The following is a 19,477-nucleotide window of genomic DNA, read 5'->3' on the forward strand; positions in this document are numbered from 1 at the left end:
GGGTGAGAAGCAATGGTAGATGATCTTGAAGGTCCCTTCCACTCTAAAATTCTAAGAGTCTGTGAGTTTTCTTTTTAAAATGGTGTTGTATCAGCAAGATGAAAGTATCTACAACACAAGATGATGACTTTTAGCCTGAATGAGTTAACCTAAATAAGAAGTGTTCTAAGATTTTCATGCATATGTAAAAACAATAAAAGAATAAAAACAACAGTATAGTCAGATGTGTAAGAAATCTCTTTGGGCTTTTTTCCTCACAGGAGAAGGAAGAACCCACTCTAATGACTGCACAGGCACATAGGTTAAAGGGCTTTTCACTGCACGTTCACTCCTATCTTTTTCTTCTTCATCTTCTGAACTCCTCTCAGCTGTTGAGAAAATTATATAGGCTTTTTACATTCCTGAGTCATCAAATTCTTAAGTAATTTTTAACTGATCTGACTGAATATATTCTTTTGAGAAATAAACTACTACAGGCAGTCCTCTACTTATTCATTTTGTAGTAAGTAAAATCTTATAGAAACATAACTATAGGAAAGGTGAACAGTAGTAGACTTATATTTTTAAAAGGAGTTCCATATTCATAAAGCTAAAAAAAAAAAAAATCAAAATGTGAGTTAAATTCTCCCTTTGGGCACAATATTTGAAGAAACATTTCCTTTACTTCATTCTTTCTCTTCATAACAATGAGAGCCTAAGATTTGAGATAATTTTAAAATCACATCTGGAAAGTTCTAGCTTTGACACATTTTTATTGGGTGTAAAAGAGCTACATTTCTACTGGTAGTATCTAATTTTTATAAAACCATAAGAGTGAAATGCAGTAGATTCAAAATTATTACAAACATAGCCGAATAAATTATGCTAAGCCAAAACTGTTGGCTGGAAGGCAGCGCCACCATGTGATCGCTCCAAGTGTCGTCAGTTTTGTGTAAGTACAAAAGTGGGCATTCTCTACAAGTTGAGCATCTCATGGCAAAGGCCCACCTCCCGTCATATTAAGATTATTTTCAAACACCAAACTGTAACACTGCGAGAGGGAAAAATGACAACTTCTTATAACGAGGATGTCTGATTATATATACATAGTCTGATCAAGCACTAAATATCTGATCCAGTCTGGCCCCTGATAAAACCATATCAGGGGCCAGACTGGATCAGATATTTAGTGCTTGATCAGGATGACTTGTTGGGGGTTAGGTTGCCCAACTTTGAGTGTTCTTGGTTTAAAGAAGCCTAGACTGGGAAGTAGCCTGTGGATTTCAATACCCAGCTCTGTCACTTTTTAGCTTCATGTTCTTTAACAAAAGACAGATTTGGTGAAGGATCTTGTGGTAGACTGTACATCATGTCTAGTGGACCCAATTTTATTCAAAGTTTCTTTCAACTATAAAGCCTTGAGACCGTGTACATGATGTGGACATGAGCTAAATTCAGGAAGAAAGTTGAGAAGGTTAGAGTCAAGTTAAACTCATTTAAAGTTTATTAGAGTTGTTTCTCCTTTTTTTCCCCCCCCTTTATCAATTGTACCATGGATTTAACAGCCAGATGATACACACATTTGCTGTAAACTATTCCCTCATTTGAGAAATGCAAAAAAGTGGCAGGGGTGTAGGGAAACGCAACCTTAAAACTGAGAAAGTCAGCACTTCAGGAAGTGCTTACAAAAGAAAACTGAAATACAGACGAGTTACTTTAAATGAATATTATCTGTCCTTATTTAACAGGTATACTTTCTTGGTGTAAGCAAGCACCTGAGTTCTGACAACCTAGGGGAAATGGGAGAAGAAAAAGCTCAGTGGTTTTGGAGCCCCTGCCTTTGCATCACAGGCCCTGAGGAATTACAAAGACAAGAAAATGAGCTCTTTGGTTTCTGTGTGTCTCTATGTATAGAGTATAGGCTGCACCTGCAAGGACTTTGGCTGAAACAAAACAAAACAAAACAAAACAGTATTCTATTGAAAAGTCTCACTTTCCTCGGCATTGGTAGAGATAGGTATACTGCCCTAACATAAAAGTCACATGTCCCACAAAATACTTCCTTGTATCTGAGAAGAGTATTGGCTTCTTTAATCCAAGTGGGTAATGAGAGGTTTTTAAACTGATTAAATCAGCTTAGTTCATACAATGTCTCCTATGAACTAAATATTCAATTAAAACAATTTTCAAAGCAAAATTTGACAAAATTCTCTCAAAGTAATTTAGATGATAGGTTCTTAACTTAGGCAAATTAAATCCTTCTCACAGTTGGTATTTTCTACAGGGTCAGAAACAGTTGCACAAGTTCTTAGCAACAAACACCTACTTTGTGTGTTAAGCCATGTTTCACGAATCATAAACAACAGAAAACGGAAAACACCCACGTGAGCCTAACATTCCTGTTTATTTTATTTTACTTTTACTTCAAAGGCTACATACATGCAAAAGTTGAACATGTCATTACAATGCTTTTAAATAAAGTTCAAAAATAAAAATACTTCAAAGTCCATTTAGTTATGGAAATATATTTGACAATTATAATGAAGATAAGTCAATTATATCCTTTTTCTAATTGATCAGAAAAATACTTATATTATCAAAAAGAATTTTAATTCATGTCCAGAATACCTTTTTTAAATCTTTAAAGAATAATTTGAAAACAAGTTGGATGTTAGTACAATATTTAAAGAAGTAAGTTCCAGGCTTTTGAAAAATGGGTCTGGATATCCTTATAACTCATTTTGAAATGACTGAAAAACTCAAGTTTAGAAACAAAGCATTTAAAAAAAAAAAAACTATGGTCATTGTTATTATGGTTGATGTGGTTAGTAATGAGTGAAGGGCACAGCTTTTATAAATAGATATTGTTGAAACTCCTTTAAAATGTTTGAAGAATTTTATTTACAAACACAGGTTAGAGGTTTGAAATAGCTCCACCTGTCTCTGCTGGTCAACACTACAAGAGGAATTAAAATCCAGGGCACAGTGAAGTTCTGAGAGCTCGGCCCTTTTGAAAAATGTACAAGCATGCACTAGTGCCCCAGCTCTGAAAAAAACGCCAGCAGGAGGAAGCATCTTCAAATGACTCTGCCCTTTTCATGCAGAGCAGTAGGGGGCTTTGCAGAATCAAGGAATAAATTCGGCACATTTTGAGCAAGTCTGTGTTTCAGAGGGTGGCTATTTCCTCCTACTAAAATCAGTATTTCTTTGGTAACATAATATATTAATTATATGTTAACAATTTCAATAATTAATATGAACAGAATGCACTCAAAATTCCACTTTGTGAATGTTCACCTTCATCCTAGAAATGAGATTTAACTTCTTGTTCCTCTATGAAAAAGGCAGGCAAAATCTGCCCCACTTGGAGGACTATGGGATTATTGGAAATGATATACAATGTAAGCAGGAAAAAGAAGATCATTTAACAAAATGTGTTCAAATTGATGTGGGAAGTCTTAAGGGTGTACGGACACCCAAAATTCAGAAGAATCTTAATTCAAACAATTAAAATATTACCTCCTCTTTCAATCAGAAATGTAAGGTTTCCTATTTGGAGAAATCCCTTCCTACTACTCTAAAGCTTCCTTTGAAAAGGCTAAATTGAAATTCTGGTTGACAGAGTCCAAAACCTAGAGTTTCATTTATATCCTGATCCTCAACTATGATTATAGTTTTTATGTTAGGCAACCCAACTATTATTTTCCTCTTATAGATAAAAAAAAAAAAAAAATAGATTTTTAAAAAGGAAAAATAAAAGATGTGTGAGCTGTCAGTGCAAAATCTGATTAAGTATGGTTTTTCTTTTCCCTGGGGCAGAAAAAACAATGCCCGGTGCATAGTATGTAGGAATGTGTCACAACAAATAATCAAGACAGGTTTCACCAGCTAGTATTCCTCCGAGTACAGTGTGGATTTTCAAAAGCAGCATTGTCACGATTACGCATATTCTCATTAACTAGGTACAGCAGAGCTACTTAAAGGGAAACCGATTTCTTGTGCCTCAATGAAAGGGGAGTGTAGAAAACCATAATTAGATTGAATAAGGAATTTAAAAGGGGGAAAAAATTGGAGTAAAAAGGACAGAGAATTTAGAAAGAAAAAAAAAAAGCGCAAGTAATGTGACGGTAGAAACCCATACAATCGCCCCCCGACCCCACCTGCCACTTTGAATCCTAATTGCCCAGTCTGCAAGGACAGAAACCCACTCTAAATTGACCAGCATCGGACTTCGGCAAGTCTTCTCTTCACTCTCCCTCCTGTTAAGACCGTTTCCAAAACCAATCAGCAAAGGACAAAGAATTCTTTACAGAGTGCAATTAGTGTTTTCCACGTCCACCTTCAAAAGCATGATGCTCTTCATGGGCTAAAGGACAGAAAAAAACAAAAAAGAAAAAAAGGAAAGAAAACTTTAAGCAAAGGATGGGGCAACCCTTCTCTAAGGCATCTCATTCAGTTTCCCCAAATGTTGGCAAGAACTCAAATACCTTTTTGTGCCAGTAACTGTTAGCTAAGGCGCGCATTTCCTGAGAAACGTAATAATGAAAATTAAAACAAGGAATAAACAAGCAATGGGCATGCTGCCTGTTTCTTCTTGCTGTGCCGGAGAGGATGAGTAATCTAACAAGCTGATGAAGAGAGTATGTTGGGCTCTGAGCAAAAACTGCAGGGGTAAATGCACCCCACAGAACTCATGGGTGGGGAGAGGCCTCATGTTACCCAAGACAGGGTCATTCACAAGCCTATCTTAAAAAAGAAAATAGAATAAAAATAAAATAAAGCAAAGAACAACACAAGGGCAAGAACAATTGTATTATGTCTCCCCACCTTTGATGCCCTCTCATAAAGCTGATGAGTCTTTTATTTTTCCCAGTGATGTTCCCTGACCCCACCTCCCCCCAGCTCTATTGTTTGGCTTGCAAAATTACTGATTACAATGAAAAACTCCAGAATACAAATTATCAGAAATATTCTTCAAAGACTTAAAATTTTAAAAACTGGAAGTGGGAAATGAGAGACCTACAAAATACATAACCTTTCCTCCAAGGTAAGGCAAATGGGCAAGACTGAAAATCTGCTTTCTGTACCTGGTTAACCATCATCATGAAGCAAGGGCAGGTTCTCGTCCCTCAAGGAGAAAAGTCTCATACAGCCCAGGGCGACTTAGATCCCCCGTTCTTTGTTTGTCTCTCCACCCCCTACCCCACCAGCAGTGAAGATGTCCTAGGAAGATCCACATGGGCTGGCCCATTTCACCTCTTAAGCACCTCCCAATTCTCTGGTTTTAATATGGACTATGTTCTTCAGATTAGTATGGGGTGCTAGGTGGGGAATGAGACCTCTGGATCATCCCCCCACTGCTCTTCACTTGGATAAAACATTCGAAGAAGCACACCTATAGCTCCAACGGTTACCTTTGGTTGGCCAAACTCCTAACGGTGGCCTGTAATCCAAATTGATTTAATTGAACATTTCTCACAAGAGATCTTTACAAATATTTCACTTTGTATGTTTTCTTTTCTTTTTAAGGAAGATTTTCATGGCAGACACCAAAGAAAATATGGTCTGCTCTGGAATAAAATATGCAGTGCTGCTGGGTCAAGTGGGGGAGCCATGACCTCATGGTAATGCTGGGCTCCAAATTATTAAATCAAAAGACATGGACTATTCAAAGATTTTTATTACTTCTAAGCATGAAGGACACTGTGAGACAGTCATAGCTGAGACACTGAAATGCTGCAAATGGATGGGTCATGGAGATAGTCGAGAAGTCAGGACTGGGAGAGTCCTGGGGAGTAGAAGAAGCCCTGTCTGCCTCAGGTTACCCTTGGCAGAAAGGGATGACAGAAATGCTTAAATCCAGGACTCAGCAAATTTTTTCTGGAAAGAGGCATAGGATAAATATTTTAGGCTTTGCGGGCCATAGGGTCTCTGTGCCAATTATTAACTCTGCCACTGTAACATGAAGCAGCCATAGGCGATGTGAACACAAATGGGCATTGCTAGGTGCCAATATACTTTATATATATATATATATATAGACACTGAGATTTGGATTTCATATAATTTTCATGTGTGGTAGTTCCTCTTTTGATTTTTTCCAACCCTTTAAAAATGTGCAAAGCATTCTTAGCTGCAGCCCATACAAAAGCAGGCAGAGAGGGGGAAGATTTGACTTGAGGTTTGTAGTTTGCCAACCTCTGTTCTAAACAGTTCTCACCATCAAGAAAGACATCTGTCATTCAGCTACTCTGAATAACTAAACAGAATTTGAGGGGTGGGGTCTCTGCACATTGGGAGTTTCTTAGTCAAATAACCAATCTTTATCCAAATCTCATATAACTTATCAACAGCCCAATCCTCATCCACCCTGCTGAAAGCCTGACAGAATATACCAGGGCTCTTTCTACATGGAAAATCTGTCACGTTACCTTGGCTCCCATAACTTGTGAATACTTACACCAGGATCCCATTAACAAGACAGAGTAAAAGCATGGCATTGGCCATTTCTGACTTAGCTCGCCCTACAACTGTTCCTCATCATGCTGTGAATAAGATTTCTGCCCAAACCTCAATTTTCTGTATCAATTCTGCAGCATGTGGTATATAACTCTACTGAGTAAAGGACTGCCTGCTTCATATAAAATAAAGAGAATTGCTTCTTTTTTCAATTCAAATTTTTTATTTGAATAATCTGTTTTTAAATGTGAATATATGCCATTAAAATATGGATTTCTACTGAGATTATAGCCAGTTTTGCATTACCCACAAACATCACGATGGCATCTATCTCTAAGGGTATCTATTCAGCTTGATTCAACTGGCCATGCTGCAAGTTTCCCCCTTTGTTTGCCTCCTCTCACGAAATTACAAGAGCTAAGTGGGGAATCATCCTTGCTTAGTCTTAAGTGATGAATGCCACTGCCCCCAAAACCAGCCTAACCACTTTGTGGCATAATTATCTAATGAAACACTCATATCATGCTGAACCTGCTGCTACCCAACACGTTACCTAGAAGATTAATCACATAATTTTGAAGTAGAAGGGACCTTGGAGATCATGTAAGACCAACCTCCTTGCTATTTAGAAAGTAAAGGGATGAGAAGTTGTGACTTGCTCAAGGTCACACTGTTGAAGTGGGACAAAAATCTAGAGTGTGTGACTTAATAATTCCAAATGGTTTTTCTCTTCTTTTGAATCAAATGTGGAGCTGTTTCAAAGGTGGGAAAGAATGTTTTAGCCTCATTCATAAATGGCAATGAAACACACTTCCTTACAGAGAATATCTGCTGCGGTTAGGCTTATGGAGTAGAAAAAAGAAAAGACCCTCAGTGACCTTTCAATTAAGATTTGGGTTGAAACTACAATTAATGTTCCCTAAGGAATGAAAATTGCAATTTCCACACTGCACAGCTAACAATCGACTTCTGCAGTGCCACCTTTCTGTCTCCTTTATTTAAACTTTCATTTACAGTTCAGAAGCTAGGCACCTCCTAAATATCTATAGCACCTGATTGGTCTACTGCTTAAAATCTAAAATCCCTTGGCCTATGATTGTGTGATTTCTTAGAAGGAGGACTTAGTTTTAATATCCTCCATCATACTAAGACGATCACAAAACAAAATGTGACTTTTTTCTCCTTTTTGGCAAGGGGTTGAGACAAGTGAAACAATATATGAAGTGTATTTCAGCAATTCTAAGATGCGCTCCCCTACTCCCACATTTGAGAAACCCTGGAATCAATAATGTGTCATAGTTTAATTGGGAGCCTTTTATTTTTCTTTCTTTGTAATACTAAAATGATACTTATCATCAAGGGCATCTTAGATTCAATGAAATACAGTAGTTGAAAAAACTGGTTTATTGACACTTGGAACAGTTTGAGAAATAGGAAATCTAACATACATGTGTTGGGCTGTCAATCTTTTACTCTAATTCATTGTTGAAAGTGTAACCTGAAGTTTGATCCACCAAACATTGGTGTAATAGCACTAAGCTGTTTTCATTATGACAAAAATGACTTTTTCAAAAGAGCACACAAAAGCAATGAACATGAATCATGATGGAAACAATGGTTTCACACACCTATTCATACTGTTAACATTTCAACAGTACGCGTGAATTCTCTTTCAGTTCTGTGTCACAGTCATCCATAATGAGGAAGTATTAGCATTTCAGTAGGACATTCAATCATCCCTGTGCTCAGAACTAGTTCCTTCACAAATACAGATGTTATACATTATAAATTCCTATTTATGAAGGGATGATTGAACATCTACCTGCCAGGTCATACAATAACATTATTGTTATTGTTGCTTCAAATAGAAGGCAATTTTTTCTGAGAATAACAAATTTAAGATCAAGTTTAACTCTTTGATATAATAAATACAATATGCATCTCCTTTTCTGATCCATGCATTTACGCGACAATTAAATCTTATTTTAATTTCTGAGACTAAACTTTTTTCTTAACACTTAAATATATTTTATTGAAATACTTTCTGTATTATAGAATTTCAAGTGACTCTGCCTTCATCTCATTTGCAACGCAGTTTCTATTTTTTAAAGTATAAAAGAATTATCTAGTAAGTAATAAGTGGAAATGAAGCACTTACGTTTATAAAATACCGCTTTAAAAGATATGTGAGGCAGAAGTTCATAGATCTTTTCTAGAACAGTTGCTTCGCCCACTAAAGAGGCATTTACATTCCAGACTTGGACTACGTCTTCCCGGTCCCGAACACTGACACTAACTCCTATTACTTCGTCATCTAAGGGGAAAGCAAGGAAAAAAAAATGAGTGAAAATTTCAAGTATGCCCACATTGTTTTTTATGTGCTTATCATTTTACCTGTAAGTTATAACTAAGATGATAAAAAGAAGGTGGCACAAGAGAACCCATAATAAGTACTTGTTTCTAATAAGAATCATTGGACAAAAAGTAAGTTATTGGGCAAAAGCTGTAGCAATCACATCACATTTAACCAGGGACTGAAGAGATAAACAAAGTGTTCCAGCCAAACAAATTTTCCAGATAAGTAATTTACCCTTTTTAACATGTTACCAAAGCTTTTCTTACTGTTTTGATGAGACTTTTTCTAAAACGAGTTGCATAATACTCTGTCCTCTGAAAGCCAAGTGAACTCGAATGAACTTTTCCTTGATGCTTGACTGTCTTTAAGAAGTGCAAGTATTTCTCCTGATTTTCCTATCAGGCATTCAGAGATCTCGGGGGTGGTTAGTACTATTTGCCCCAACACTAACTGGACCTAGTGTGTTCTGAGTTTCTCCTGCTTTTGGTGGTTTGCATGTCTCCTTCCCTATTAATTCTTCCAGCTTTCTAGTGCTTCTCTCTAGCCATCCCCTTTCTGCATTTGAGCTTAAACTGTAGGCTAGAGAATCAATGACCATTTGTTAGCACTGTGCATGAAGTAAGAATAAATATCTTCTGAGTGTGGTTCTGCTATTATAGTACTTAAGTAAATGACATTAAAGCATTTATCCACATTAATTAATGTAGGTCTTTAGTTTTTATTTTATTTTATTTTTTCAAGATTTGTGGCTGCCTTGTGGATATTTGAGAATGATGGCTGAATAAGTAAGGTTTTGTTGTACTGTCATATGCTCCCTTACAGCGACTTTGTATCCATCAGTTTGCATCGAAATGATTAGAGTAAAAAGACTTCTGACTCCTGGTTTACATGTTTATTACATATTAATACAATAGGGTCAGCTCTTTGCACATGCATATTTAGCAACAATAAGTAAAATGAGAAAGGTGAGCATCGAAATTACGAAATGTTGCTTTAATAAATATGTTTTGCCTAATTTGCAGTAAATCTGTAAATCTAAATATTTATGTCATCAGTCCTTCCAATTGTTTTCTGGAGGTTAAAACATTCTAGTATTTAGTTACAATTTAAATAAGTACATCCAATTTACTAAAGGAATTCACCTTCAGTAAAATAAGGCCTGCCTGCCTGCCTGCCTGCCTGCCTCCCTTTCTTCCTTCCTTCTTTCCTTTTCCTCCCTTCCTCTCTTCTTTTTTTCCTTTTTCAATGAATTTGATCATGGCTAAGTGTGTATGATTTGGAACTAAATTAAATTACTCCATTTACATAAATGTTTGAAAGCAGGCAAAATCATCCCTATGGTGTTAGAAGTCGACAGGCAGCCATCTTTGGAGGAGTGGGAGATGAAGAGGGATCTTGGGGGCAGGTAATGTCGTGCTCTGATCTGGATTCCAGTTACAGGGATCTGTCTACTTTGTGAATCTTTATCAAGGTATACACATTATGGTTTGTGTACTTTTTTGTATATGTGTCACATTAAAAAAATAATAATAATAAAAATAAATAAATAAATAGTACCTGATCGTGGCCATCCAATAGGAACTTGGATTATTCCATCAAAAAATTTGTTTTATGTATAGGTTTCTTATTTTTTAATTTACTCCTTCAAAATATACTCACTAGAACTCAGTGTTAAGTTTTATGTGAACATAAAATCATCAAGTAGAGAGGGAAACTTTGTAGTTTACCACTTTGAAGAATGGCCATGAAGTCGCTATACTTACCTTTTAGGAAAATATCGGCATTCTCCAGTCTTTAATACTGCCCATTTCTACACTTTTCGTCAGAGGGTGCTATAATTGATGGGTATTAAGTAAGCTGAACTGTCAACATTTCAGTCTGCCTTGGCTTTTGGTAACCAGGCATAGCCTACTAGCATAGCATTTTCAGAAACAGCTTGGTAAAAAGGCTGCAACTCTTATGCAAAGGCAGACCCATCAGCAAACATGTAATATTCATAAGGAGACTCAACTAGCAAAACCCTAATTATTTTAGGGCACTGGCGGCATAAGACATTAGAGAGAGGGGGAGCCACTGTTTAAAGATAGAGAAAATGAAGCCCAGAGAGATTAGCTGACTTGCTCAAGTGGCAGAGCCAGGTTAGTGAAAGAGCTAAAAGTTAATAGTTAATGGTGTTCTCATTTCCTAAAGCAGTCACAGAACAACAGGTCTTCTTTACTTAATCCTGGCTATTTATTATTACTTAGATAATCTTCCCTGTTCTGGAAACAGGAATAACTTCCTCTCCCACGGATTTCAGAATTTATAATTACATCTAGAATGCATTTTTGGCTGCATATGGTAAAGTTGCTAACCACTCCCTGTTAAGACAGAAAAAATCTGAACTTTAAAGATCATTTCATCTTAACCCAGGTTTTGTCTTAAGTAAATAAAAAAGTGGTGTAAAAAGAAAGCAAAACAAAGGCAGAATTATTGAAACTGCTAGTGAGATGAATTGAAGATGGCCATAGCACTGGCTAGGCCTTCAGAGGCTCCTAAAGATAGCACTGTCTAAGATATCTGAGGGCCAATTAGCCAATACCAATTCATTAAAAAAAATCTTAACTGAAAGCTGAACAGTAAAAATGTTATTCTAAATGTTACCTCAGAAGCATCCAGAAGGAACTACCCAAGAAAAACAAAACGTTAAGCAAGCAATTCAATTCCCCTCTTTGAGTGGTTTCATGACAAAAACAAAACAAAATAAAAATGTACTCATAGAGGCTCTCGGAAATTCACTCAGTATTTGAAAATGGTCTCCCAAGTAAAGTTTTGGAGACCTTATATTTTAGCCTCAATTATGGGGGTCAGGTTATAATGGTGAACTCACCCTGCCTACCTTTTACTGCTCTCTTTGAGCAGGGAACCAAGAGAGGGACAGGAGGAAGGAAAAAGGGATTGAAAGGGACAGAAAGAATTGTACCTACCTCACTACAAACTTCACTAGACACCAAAGGCACATTCTCCTTCAAGAAGAATTAGAAAGGAAACCAACCACAAGTTAAGAGTCCAATTGATATTTTCTTTTCTTTCTGCCTATTTATTTTGGACAGATGGTCACAGATACTATTAAGATGCGTGATGAGGGAAAATACATATGCATATACACAGACATATATAAACATAACACTAAATGCCACAATCACATGAAAAAAAAAAATCTAAGTAACTTCACAGTAACAAAATAAACAACTTCAAAACATATAAAAAGTCAAAACACACAAAAACAAATTTCTGCAAGTAACAAGCACAAGCCAAGCACACATGAGCAAGGACAACCAGAGCTGTGGGCTTCTTTACCTGCAGCAGCACAATCTGTGAACTGTTCCCCGATAGTCGCTAACAACAACTCTTTCCAAACTGTGGACTGGTATGGGAAAAGAATAAAAAACAAAAAACAAAATCAAAAAAAAAAAACAAAAAACAAAAACAAAAACAACACACATATATATATATATTTTAGACAATTATCTCCAGGAGCTAAACAAGTCACATTTTCCGTAACTTCACATACACTTTCCATGCCCATATTTAGAGCCCACAGACATCTCCAAATTACAAGTGCAAACACTCAACAATACTGGCATGTATAGTATTGGTTGACAAATAACTTTACACAGATAAATACAAGTGATCTAAAGTCACAAACTTTGTGTCCAAAGTCACAAAGCTAATCTTTAGTGAAAGCCCTGATGAAGGTCAAAAAATGGGGGGAAATGCATTTAAATGACATAACTTTCTGATTTCTTTACCTCTCTCTGATTCAAAATGAATGCTATTAGTAAAATCTGTCTCTTCAAAACCTCTTCCTCTGTTTCTCTTGCAGTTTATAAGGTACTTCAAAGGTTACACAGCAAAGAGCACTTGAGGAAATTTCTGGTTTATCAAATACTAGAGACTTGCAAATTTCTATTCACTTGAGACAGACTGTTTATGCTAACTTTATAAGGGTATGTACACATTTGCCCAGAAGAATTAGTGCATGGTCTGGTCTACCTCCTACTAGTGAGAAAAAATGGAGTCCTTTCTACTCAAGATCTACTAATGCCATCCAACAAACAGCCAGGATCCACTTAAAGATTATTGGAGGCCTAAAATTTCTTCCAGTTATTCTCCCTTGAAAAGTTCTTGGTCCCTTTTATCTTCCTTGCCCTAGTTCACAGGCTCTGAACTCTTCCAGAACTAGGTCTGAATCCTGAGAGGCTGCTTAGTATCTGTGACCCTGGCAGGTTATCAACCTCTCTGAGCATCAGTTTCCATAGGTGGGCCCACCTCAGCCCACCTCCCAGGGTTGTTGTGACCATAAAATTAGTCAACAAATGCATTCAAAGGACTTAGCACTATGACTGCAACCAAAGGACTCAACCGTTCCATAAAAGCTATGTGCCTGCTATATGCCAAGGGCTCAATACAAATTAACTATAATAACAGTGTTTATTATTATATTCTAATGAACTGAAAGCAGCCTAGCTGAATTTGTAACCAAAACAACAGCAATTAACCATTATGACCTCTCATTCTCAAAGAGGATTTTCTTTTCTCTTTCCTAGACCCTCCCTTCTGGTCTACTTGTCTCCCACCTAGAAATCATTCCTTCTATTTTCTGTCTCTTACACTGTTAGTGATGAAGTTGAGGGTGGAGACAAGAAGCTAGGGAAGGGAAAGTTCCCTCTCGTTTTGAATTCAGACAAGGTTGACCCACCAGACTCCCACGTGTTGACAATTAAGCATGCACCTAACTGCTTAGGATAAGGAAACTCGTACAGACATGAAGTGTTATTACTTGTGACTGAATGTGGCCAAGTAGGCTTAACAAGGAGAGAAAGGACAAATGTGCTTTTCAGCCTCTTTTCACTGAAAGGTGGCATCATGATTGTTTCTACTAGAATTCAAAGTCTAGTGTCAGAAATTAATGAAAATGAAAAGGAAAACTTGTTCTTATTGAAAAAAAAAAAAAAAACTTACATTGTCTCTTTCTCTTATATTTTTTGCTTTCATTTCCCTTTTAAGGGGAACAGAGCGGATTCACAGGCCTTACTTACCTGTTTTGTTCTTTGCTCCCCTGACGTTTTTTAATATGTATGTCAAATAACAGGCAAATCTTGGAGCTACATATCTTGACTAATAGTCTGCATCTTTCACAAATAAATCTGACCATGTCTTAGGTATGTGCTTATAGGAAAATGACTCCAGCTCAAGCCTATGGATCTCTGAAGACATTTCAATTCTTTGAGCTTATATACATGAAAGAAACCATGAAAAGGTGAGAATGGGTAGCATTTACCCTTTCATCTATTTCAAAGAAGGCTTTTGGTTTCCCAGGGCTTAAGAAAAGATTTGAACATTCATTTTCAGCCAGTATGATGAATTAGAGCCCACCTCTGGGAAATCGAGGTTTCTGAGGCTTGGCCACTGCAAACCAGCATCCCACCAAGCCATCCCTCCAATCAGGTTCTCATCAGCCCCAGAGGGAAGCTAGCACAGCCTCATGTGAACCCCCTAAGATTGGTGAGATGTGAGGCCTTCCCAGCATCCTCACTCTCCATGCCATAGTCATTCTCAGAACCACTCTGCCCCCAGTGGAAGAGGGATGAGCTTTCAGTAGAAAGGTCTTGCTTCTTGCTATGTAAAACCAACTTCCATGTGTTAGTTAAGACCTGGTGAGGAAATGACCACCATAAAGATAACAGGCTTTCTGTAAAGGTTATAGGCATTTAGCTCTTCAGACAATATGGCATAGTAAAACTATTACACCACATCTATAGAGAAACACAATAATGTAATTTCAAGGTGACAGTATAAGGCAGAGTCAGAAGAGAATTTCTCTTCCTGGGACTACCAGGCAGGCTGTCTGAAAAACACAGGCTGCTCATCATCTGCAGTCAAAAACCACCCCGAGCACTGCCAGGTCTAGAAAAGGACCAGAACAAACCTACCGTGCTGTCCTTGGGAACTTTCATCTTCCACACGCCACCCTTTGCGTTACTCTCCTCTTCCCTGGAACAAAGATCAACATCTAAAGTTACATTCAAGAATTAACTGGTTCTATATACATTTACTTTAACAACAGATGACATTAAAAACCAAAAAAACCCAGCATTCTTCAATAAACTCTCCCTCAGTCCTTTTATTGGAAACAAGAAGATAAAAGAAAAAGGAAGAAGATAGAGATGGGGAGGGAAGAAAATGAAATTCAGTAACTACAAGGGCAGGAAAGGTGATAGGACACCAGGTTCTCATCCTCAAGGAGGTGGTAATGAGAGGTTCCCTAGACTATCGGGGGATGGACAAATTAATACAAGTGCTTCACTTGTTAAAAGCCTTTATATTTCAATATCATGATCACGACATTGCCTCATCTGATTCTTGTTGTCAACCTTGTGTCATAGGTCTATTAGGAGAACTAGCCCCTGTGGTGGGAATTTGCTTTGCTTTCCCATTTAGTATTTGCTCCCTCTTCTGGTAAGAGCATCCAAATTTTCTTTTAAGGAGCCACTTGTTCCCTACTCTTATAAGTCAGGCGCATTCAGATGAGGTCCATTCCACACCTTAGCTTCAAAGATAGGCTAATGTCCCAGGTTTGCCCACAAGAATACTGCCTCTCTCTAGTGGTTGTGACCAGCCAGGGATGGAAAGGTGACCCATGTGAGCCAATGAGAGTAGGCCCTGGCATTTTACTGGTACTGGTGAACGCCAATGTCTGTATTCTTGTAGGGTGTAAGACTGGAGCTACTGTGAACCATTTTGCTACCACAAATGAGAGAGTCTGAAAATTAAACCAATGCAGAGGAAAACAAAGCAAATCTGATGGAGAGCATCAGGTTTCTAATAACATTTGAGCCCTCAGCTCTGCCAGAAATCAGCCCTACCAGTGCACTGCTCAGTTACAGGGGCTAAAAAATTCATTTCAGATTAGGTTCCTATCATTTTCTACCAAAGGAGCTGAGATAGATTTCTATTTTATTAATGAGTGCATAATTTAGAACAGTTGAGGGACATGATATAAGGATTTACTACTAATTGGGAATCCAGTCTATGCAAACTGGCTCATTGTCTACCACCCTCGTCACTACACCAAGCTATTAAAGAAGGATACCTTCCCCTAGACCCTGGGCCATGATCAGTACCGCACACTTTCTATGTGGTCCATGTGAGAGAGATGTCTGAGGTGATATGATCTTTGTTCAACCATACAATAGGCGTGAATACCACATCTGTCTCCCTCAGCTCCCCACAGTAGCCTGTAAGCTTTTTCAAACGAAAGAATAAACTCAAATGATGCAACACCCATACAAAGGCCTGCTTTGTACCTTCTGGGCTCTAATAATGACCTATTTGTGGTGAGACTGCAATGGGGCGCTTGGTGGATGCACACGGAGAAACCTCCTCACCATCCTGAGCCCAAAGTGAAGGGGATGGTGGGCAGGGGCTTATTTCATAATTAAGTAATAACTAAAATTACTTTCCAACATCTCCTGGAAAAAGTGCTTTGGCATTTCAATTCAACATGATTAAGTATGAGGTTTACAATCATTTCTCTCCCACTTAACCTCAAATTAATGTCAGACACTTACCAGAGTGGTCGCCTCTCTCCTCTCATTAAATGATAACTACATCTCAGAGGCAGGCTAGTCACAGGAGGAATGTTATTGTATACACTCCAGAATATCTTTAAAAGAAAAACACATTGTTTAATACACTCAGTTTTAATTTTTTACTGTGTCACTAGATTATAAATTAATGAATTAAAGAAACAATCAGATTCTCACTAAGTCCTATCCATTCAAAATAGATCATTCTTAGTGTTCTAATTTTCTGCTAGAAAATGTAACATAACGTTAAAGAATGTTCTTCACTGAAGTTGGGCCAACTTCTATGTTCATAAAGCTGTAGTTATTAAGCAAACATTCCTATGCAATGTATCTCCACATAAAACTGGGTAAGGATGTTGCCAATGATTTTTAAAGCTTGTAATGCTGAATATATGTACTGAACCATATTTTCTGTAACAGACTCTGTCTTCTTTTTAGAAGGAGTGTATTATGCTTTAGACTGGGGGGTGGGGTCTAAAGGAAGAAGCAAAGAGGAATCACCTTACATGCTGTCCTCTTTCCTTTTCCCTCCTAGAATGAACAGGGAACAGCTCAGTAGCCCAAGATACTGGATGTTATGGGCTGCATGTCTGTGTTCTCCTCAAATTCATACAAAGAAACACTAACCCCCAGTGGGGTGGTATTAGGAAGTAGAGCCTTTGGGAGGTAATTAGGTCATAAGGAGGGAGCCTCTATGACAGCATTAGTGTCCCTATAAGAAGAGAAAGAGAGATGGCCTCTTTATCTCCACCGTATTGAGAGCATAGCAAGGAGATGGCTCTCTGTCCTGTAAACTAGGAATAGGGCTCACATCGGAACCTGACCATGCTGGTACCCTGATCTTGGACCTCAGCCTCTAGAACTGTGACAAATCAATTTTGTTTAAGCCACCCAGTCTATGGTACTATTATAGCAGCTGGAACTAATGAAGACACAGAGTAGCTGGTAGGCAGAAACAGATTATATAAAAATAAAAGAGTAACATAACAACAGTAAAAGTAATATTGCCAGGTTTTGTTCTATGAATTTTTACATGTTTCTGTAATTTATCCTAATGATGACCTTATTACTAAGAGGTACTATTATTATTCTTGTTTTATCTATAAGAAAACTCAGGCAGAGACTAACCTGCCCAAGCATCACTGTTTGGTATGACCACCAGGATTAGGATGAGGATTAAGTTTACAAAGACAATCTTTCCCAGTTTGTTTGGAATGGACCATAGCATCACTCTGCTATCAGAGAATTACTACACACATGAGAACTATCATTCTGTGTGGTGAGGTAAGTAGAGAGTGATTTTCTGCATCTCCTAGTAGATCTGAAAAGAACAGCACGAACAACAGAACAATTAGAAAAATTAATCCTAGGGCATCATGAATGGAGTGGCATTGTTGGAATAAGATTTATCTATGTTTAACAAAAATCTTTATTCATTGTTTGAGCCTGTCTTGTGTAAAAATTAAAGCTGAATTAATTGCAAGGGCAGCAACAATAAACTGTGAAGATAAACCTGAAGGCAAAAAACTACCAGAAGGTTTATTAATTATGAGTGTCTTGGATCCCTTGTACCAAAGTGGTGCTAATGGGGAGAGTAGCTGAAAATAGATTTCTAGTAACAGTAGGTCCTCAAATGGTATCTGTCCTTAGGAAAGTACTGACGGGGAAGGAGAGTTTGCCATCCCAAAACAAGCCTTTTGGGGCAGTGATTATTTTAAGACGGTCATTTTTAAGAAACAAAAGACTCATTAAGAACCTTTAACCCTCCCCCTTTCCTGCCTAAAGGAATTCAGACAGAAGAACCTGCTTCAGGAAGGCAGCCTTGGCATATTCACCTCTGCATATACCAATTAAGTGTGGCAGACAGGATCCGAGCATGTCTGTTTAATTCCCCTCTGTGTCCCACTGTTCCAAATTCCAGCACAAATTTGTTTACCACACGTTTGCTCTTTCTCATCTACCTGTGAATTGCCTGCTTTCCCTTTGAAATCCCAGACCCCTGCTTCCCTCTCCTTAGTCCAGAAGGGCATACAAGCCTCAACTGCCCAATGCATCCTCGGGTCTCATATTCTTTGGAACCCCTGTAAGTACACATGTAATAAGTTAGGTCATTTTCTCCTGTTAATCTGTCTTGTGTTAATTTGATTATTAGCCCAGCCAGCAGAAGTTAGAAAGGTGGGAAGAAAATTATTTTTCCACCCCTACAGTTTCTACCCAATACATGGTTTGTTCTTAGTTCAAAGAATAAGATTACTCCAATATTTCAATGTCTGTAGTGTGCACAAGAATAAGTAGAGCTGGAATTTGAAGTCAGGCAGTTTGATTCCAAAACTTGTATTCTTAACCACTAAGCTATTTCATTTGAAGATATTACTATATGTTTTTGGCACATCTTTCTCTCATCTTGTAAGCTATGGACCAGGTCATGGAATCACAGAATGAGGAGATATTTAAAGATGTATTCTCACCAGCAGATGCCCTTAACAGCACCCAGCATGGTGGTTGCCTTAGCTCTAGCCTGGGACTCTCACTATGATGTGGTAATGACCTGTGTAGAATTTATGGACAAGACTATGCTAAAATAAAAATCCCTGCCCTAGGTTAAACTGAAAGGACTTTGGTACTGGCAAACTTCAAGTCTTCTAAAAGGCATCCCACACCAGAGCACCTGCCCTCACACCTTGCCAAAGTTCTTGAAAAAAATAAAATCTTTCTCCTATTCCAAAGTAAGAAATATCCTAAGGATTATGCTAAGGTTCATAGCTTTAGAAACTTCTCCTGAAAACAAAAACAAAAACAGACAACTGATTTTGTTAGTCTTGGCTAATCAGACAGATTATAACCCAAGAAGAAACAGCAATAGACTTAATATACTTACTAAAGCACATATTTGCATATTTGTGCATGAAAATAAAGCAGGAGTGAAATATGTCATTACATCATTGAAAAGAGCCACATAAAAAACATATGTGGCATTAAATTGGCCTATTTCCTTGTGACAGTTTTCATTCGATATGTGGAATACTGGTTGGGTTTGCATGATGATGAAATA

The 19,477-nt window shown here is 37.7% G+C and overlaps 1 protein-coding gene across 2 annotated transcripts in view; it reads right to left on the bottom strand.

The window, feature by feature from the left end:
- Positions 1 to 2,364: 2,364 nt before the first annotated feature.
- The window catches only part of EIF4E3 (eukaryotic translation initiation factor 4E family member 3), a 38,924-nt gene continuing 21,811 nt past the window's right edge, over positions 2,365 to 19,477 (bottom strand). For both annotated transcript variants that reach the window (XM_011381001.2, XM_023523836.1), the window contains exons 3-7: positions 16,408 to 16,502; positions 14,770 to 14,830; positions 12,134 to 12,200; positions 8,597 to 8,752; positions 2,365 to 4,345 (exon numbers count right to left, since the gene is read on the bottom strand). In XM_011381001.2, coding sequence (XP_011379303.1) covers positions 4,299 to 4,345; positions 8,597 to 8,752; positions 12,134 to 12,200; positions 14,770 to 14,830; positions 16,408 to 16,433 — 357 coding nt within the window. In that variant the 5' untranslated portion in view covers positions 16,434 to 16,502 and the 3' untranslated portion in view covers positions 2,365 to 4,298. The remainder of the gene's footprint in view (positions 4,346 to 8,596; positions 8,753 to 12,133; positions 12,201 to 14,769; positions 14,831 to 16,407; positions 16,503 to 19,477) is intronic.

The sequence above is a fragment of the Pteropus vampyrus genome, unplaced genomic scaffold (genome assembly GCF_000151845.1).
Source record: "Pteropus vampyrus isolate Shadow unplaced genomic scaffold, Pvam_2.0 Scaffold420, whole genome shotgun sequence".
NCBI classification, from domain to species: Eukaryota; Metazoa; Chordata; class Mammalia; order Chiroptera; family Pteropodidae; genus Pteropus; species Pteropus vampyrus.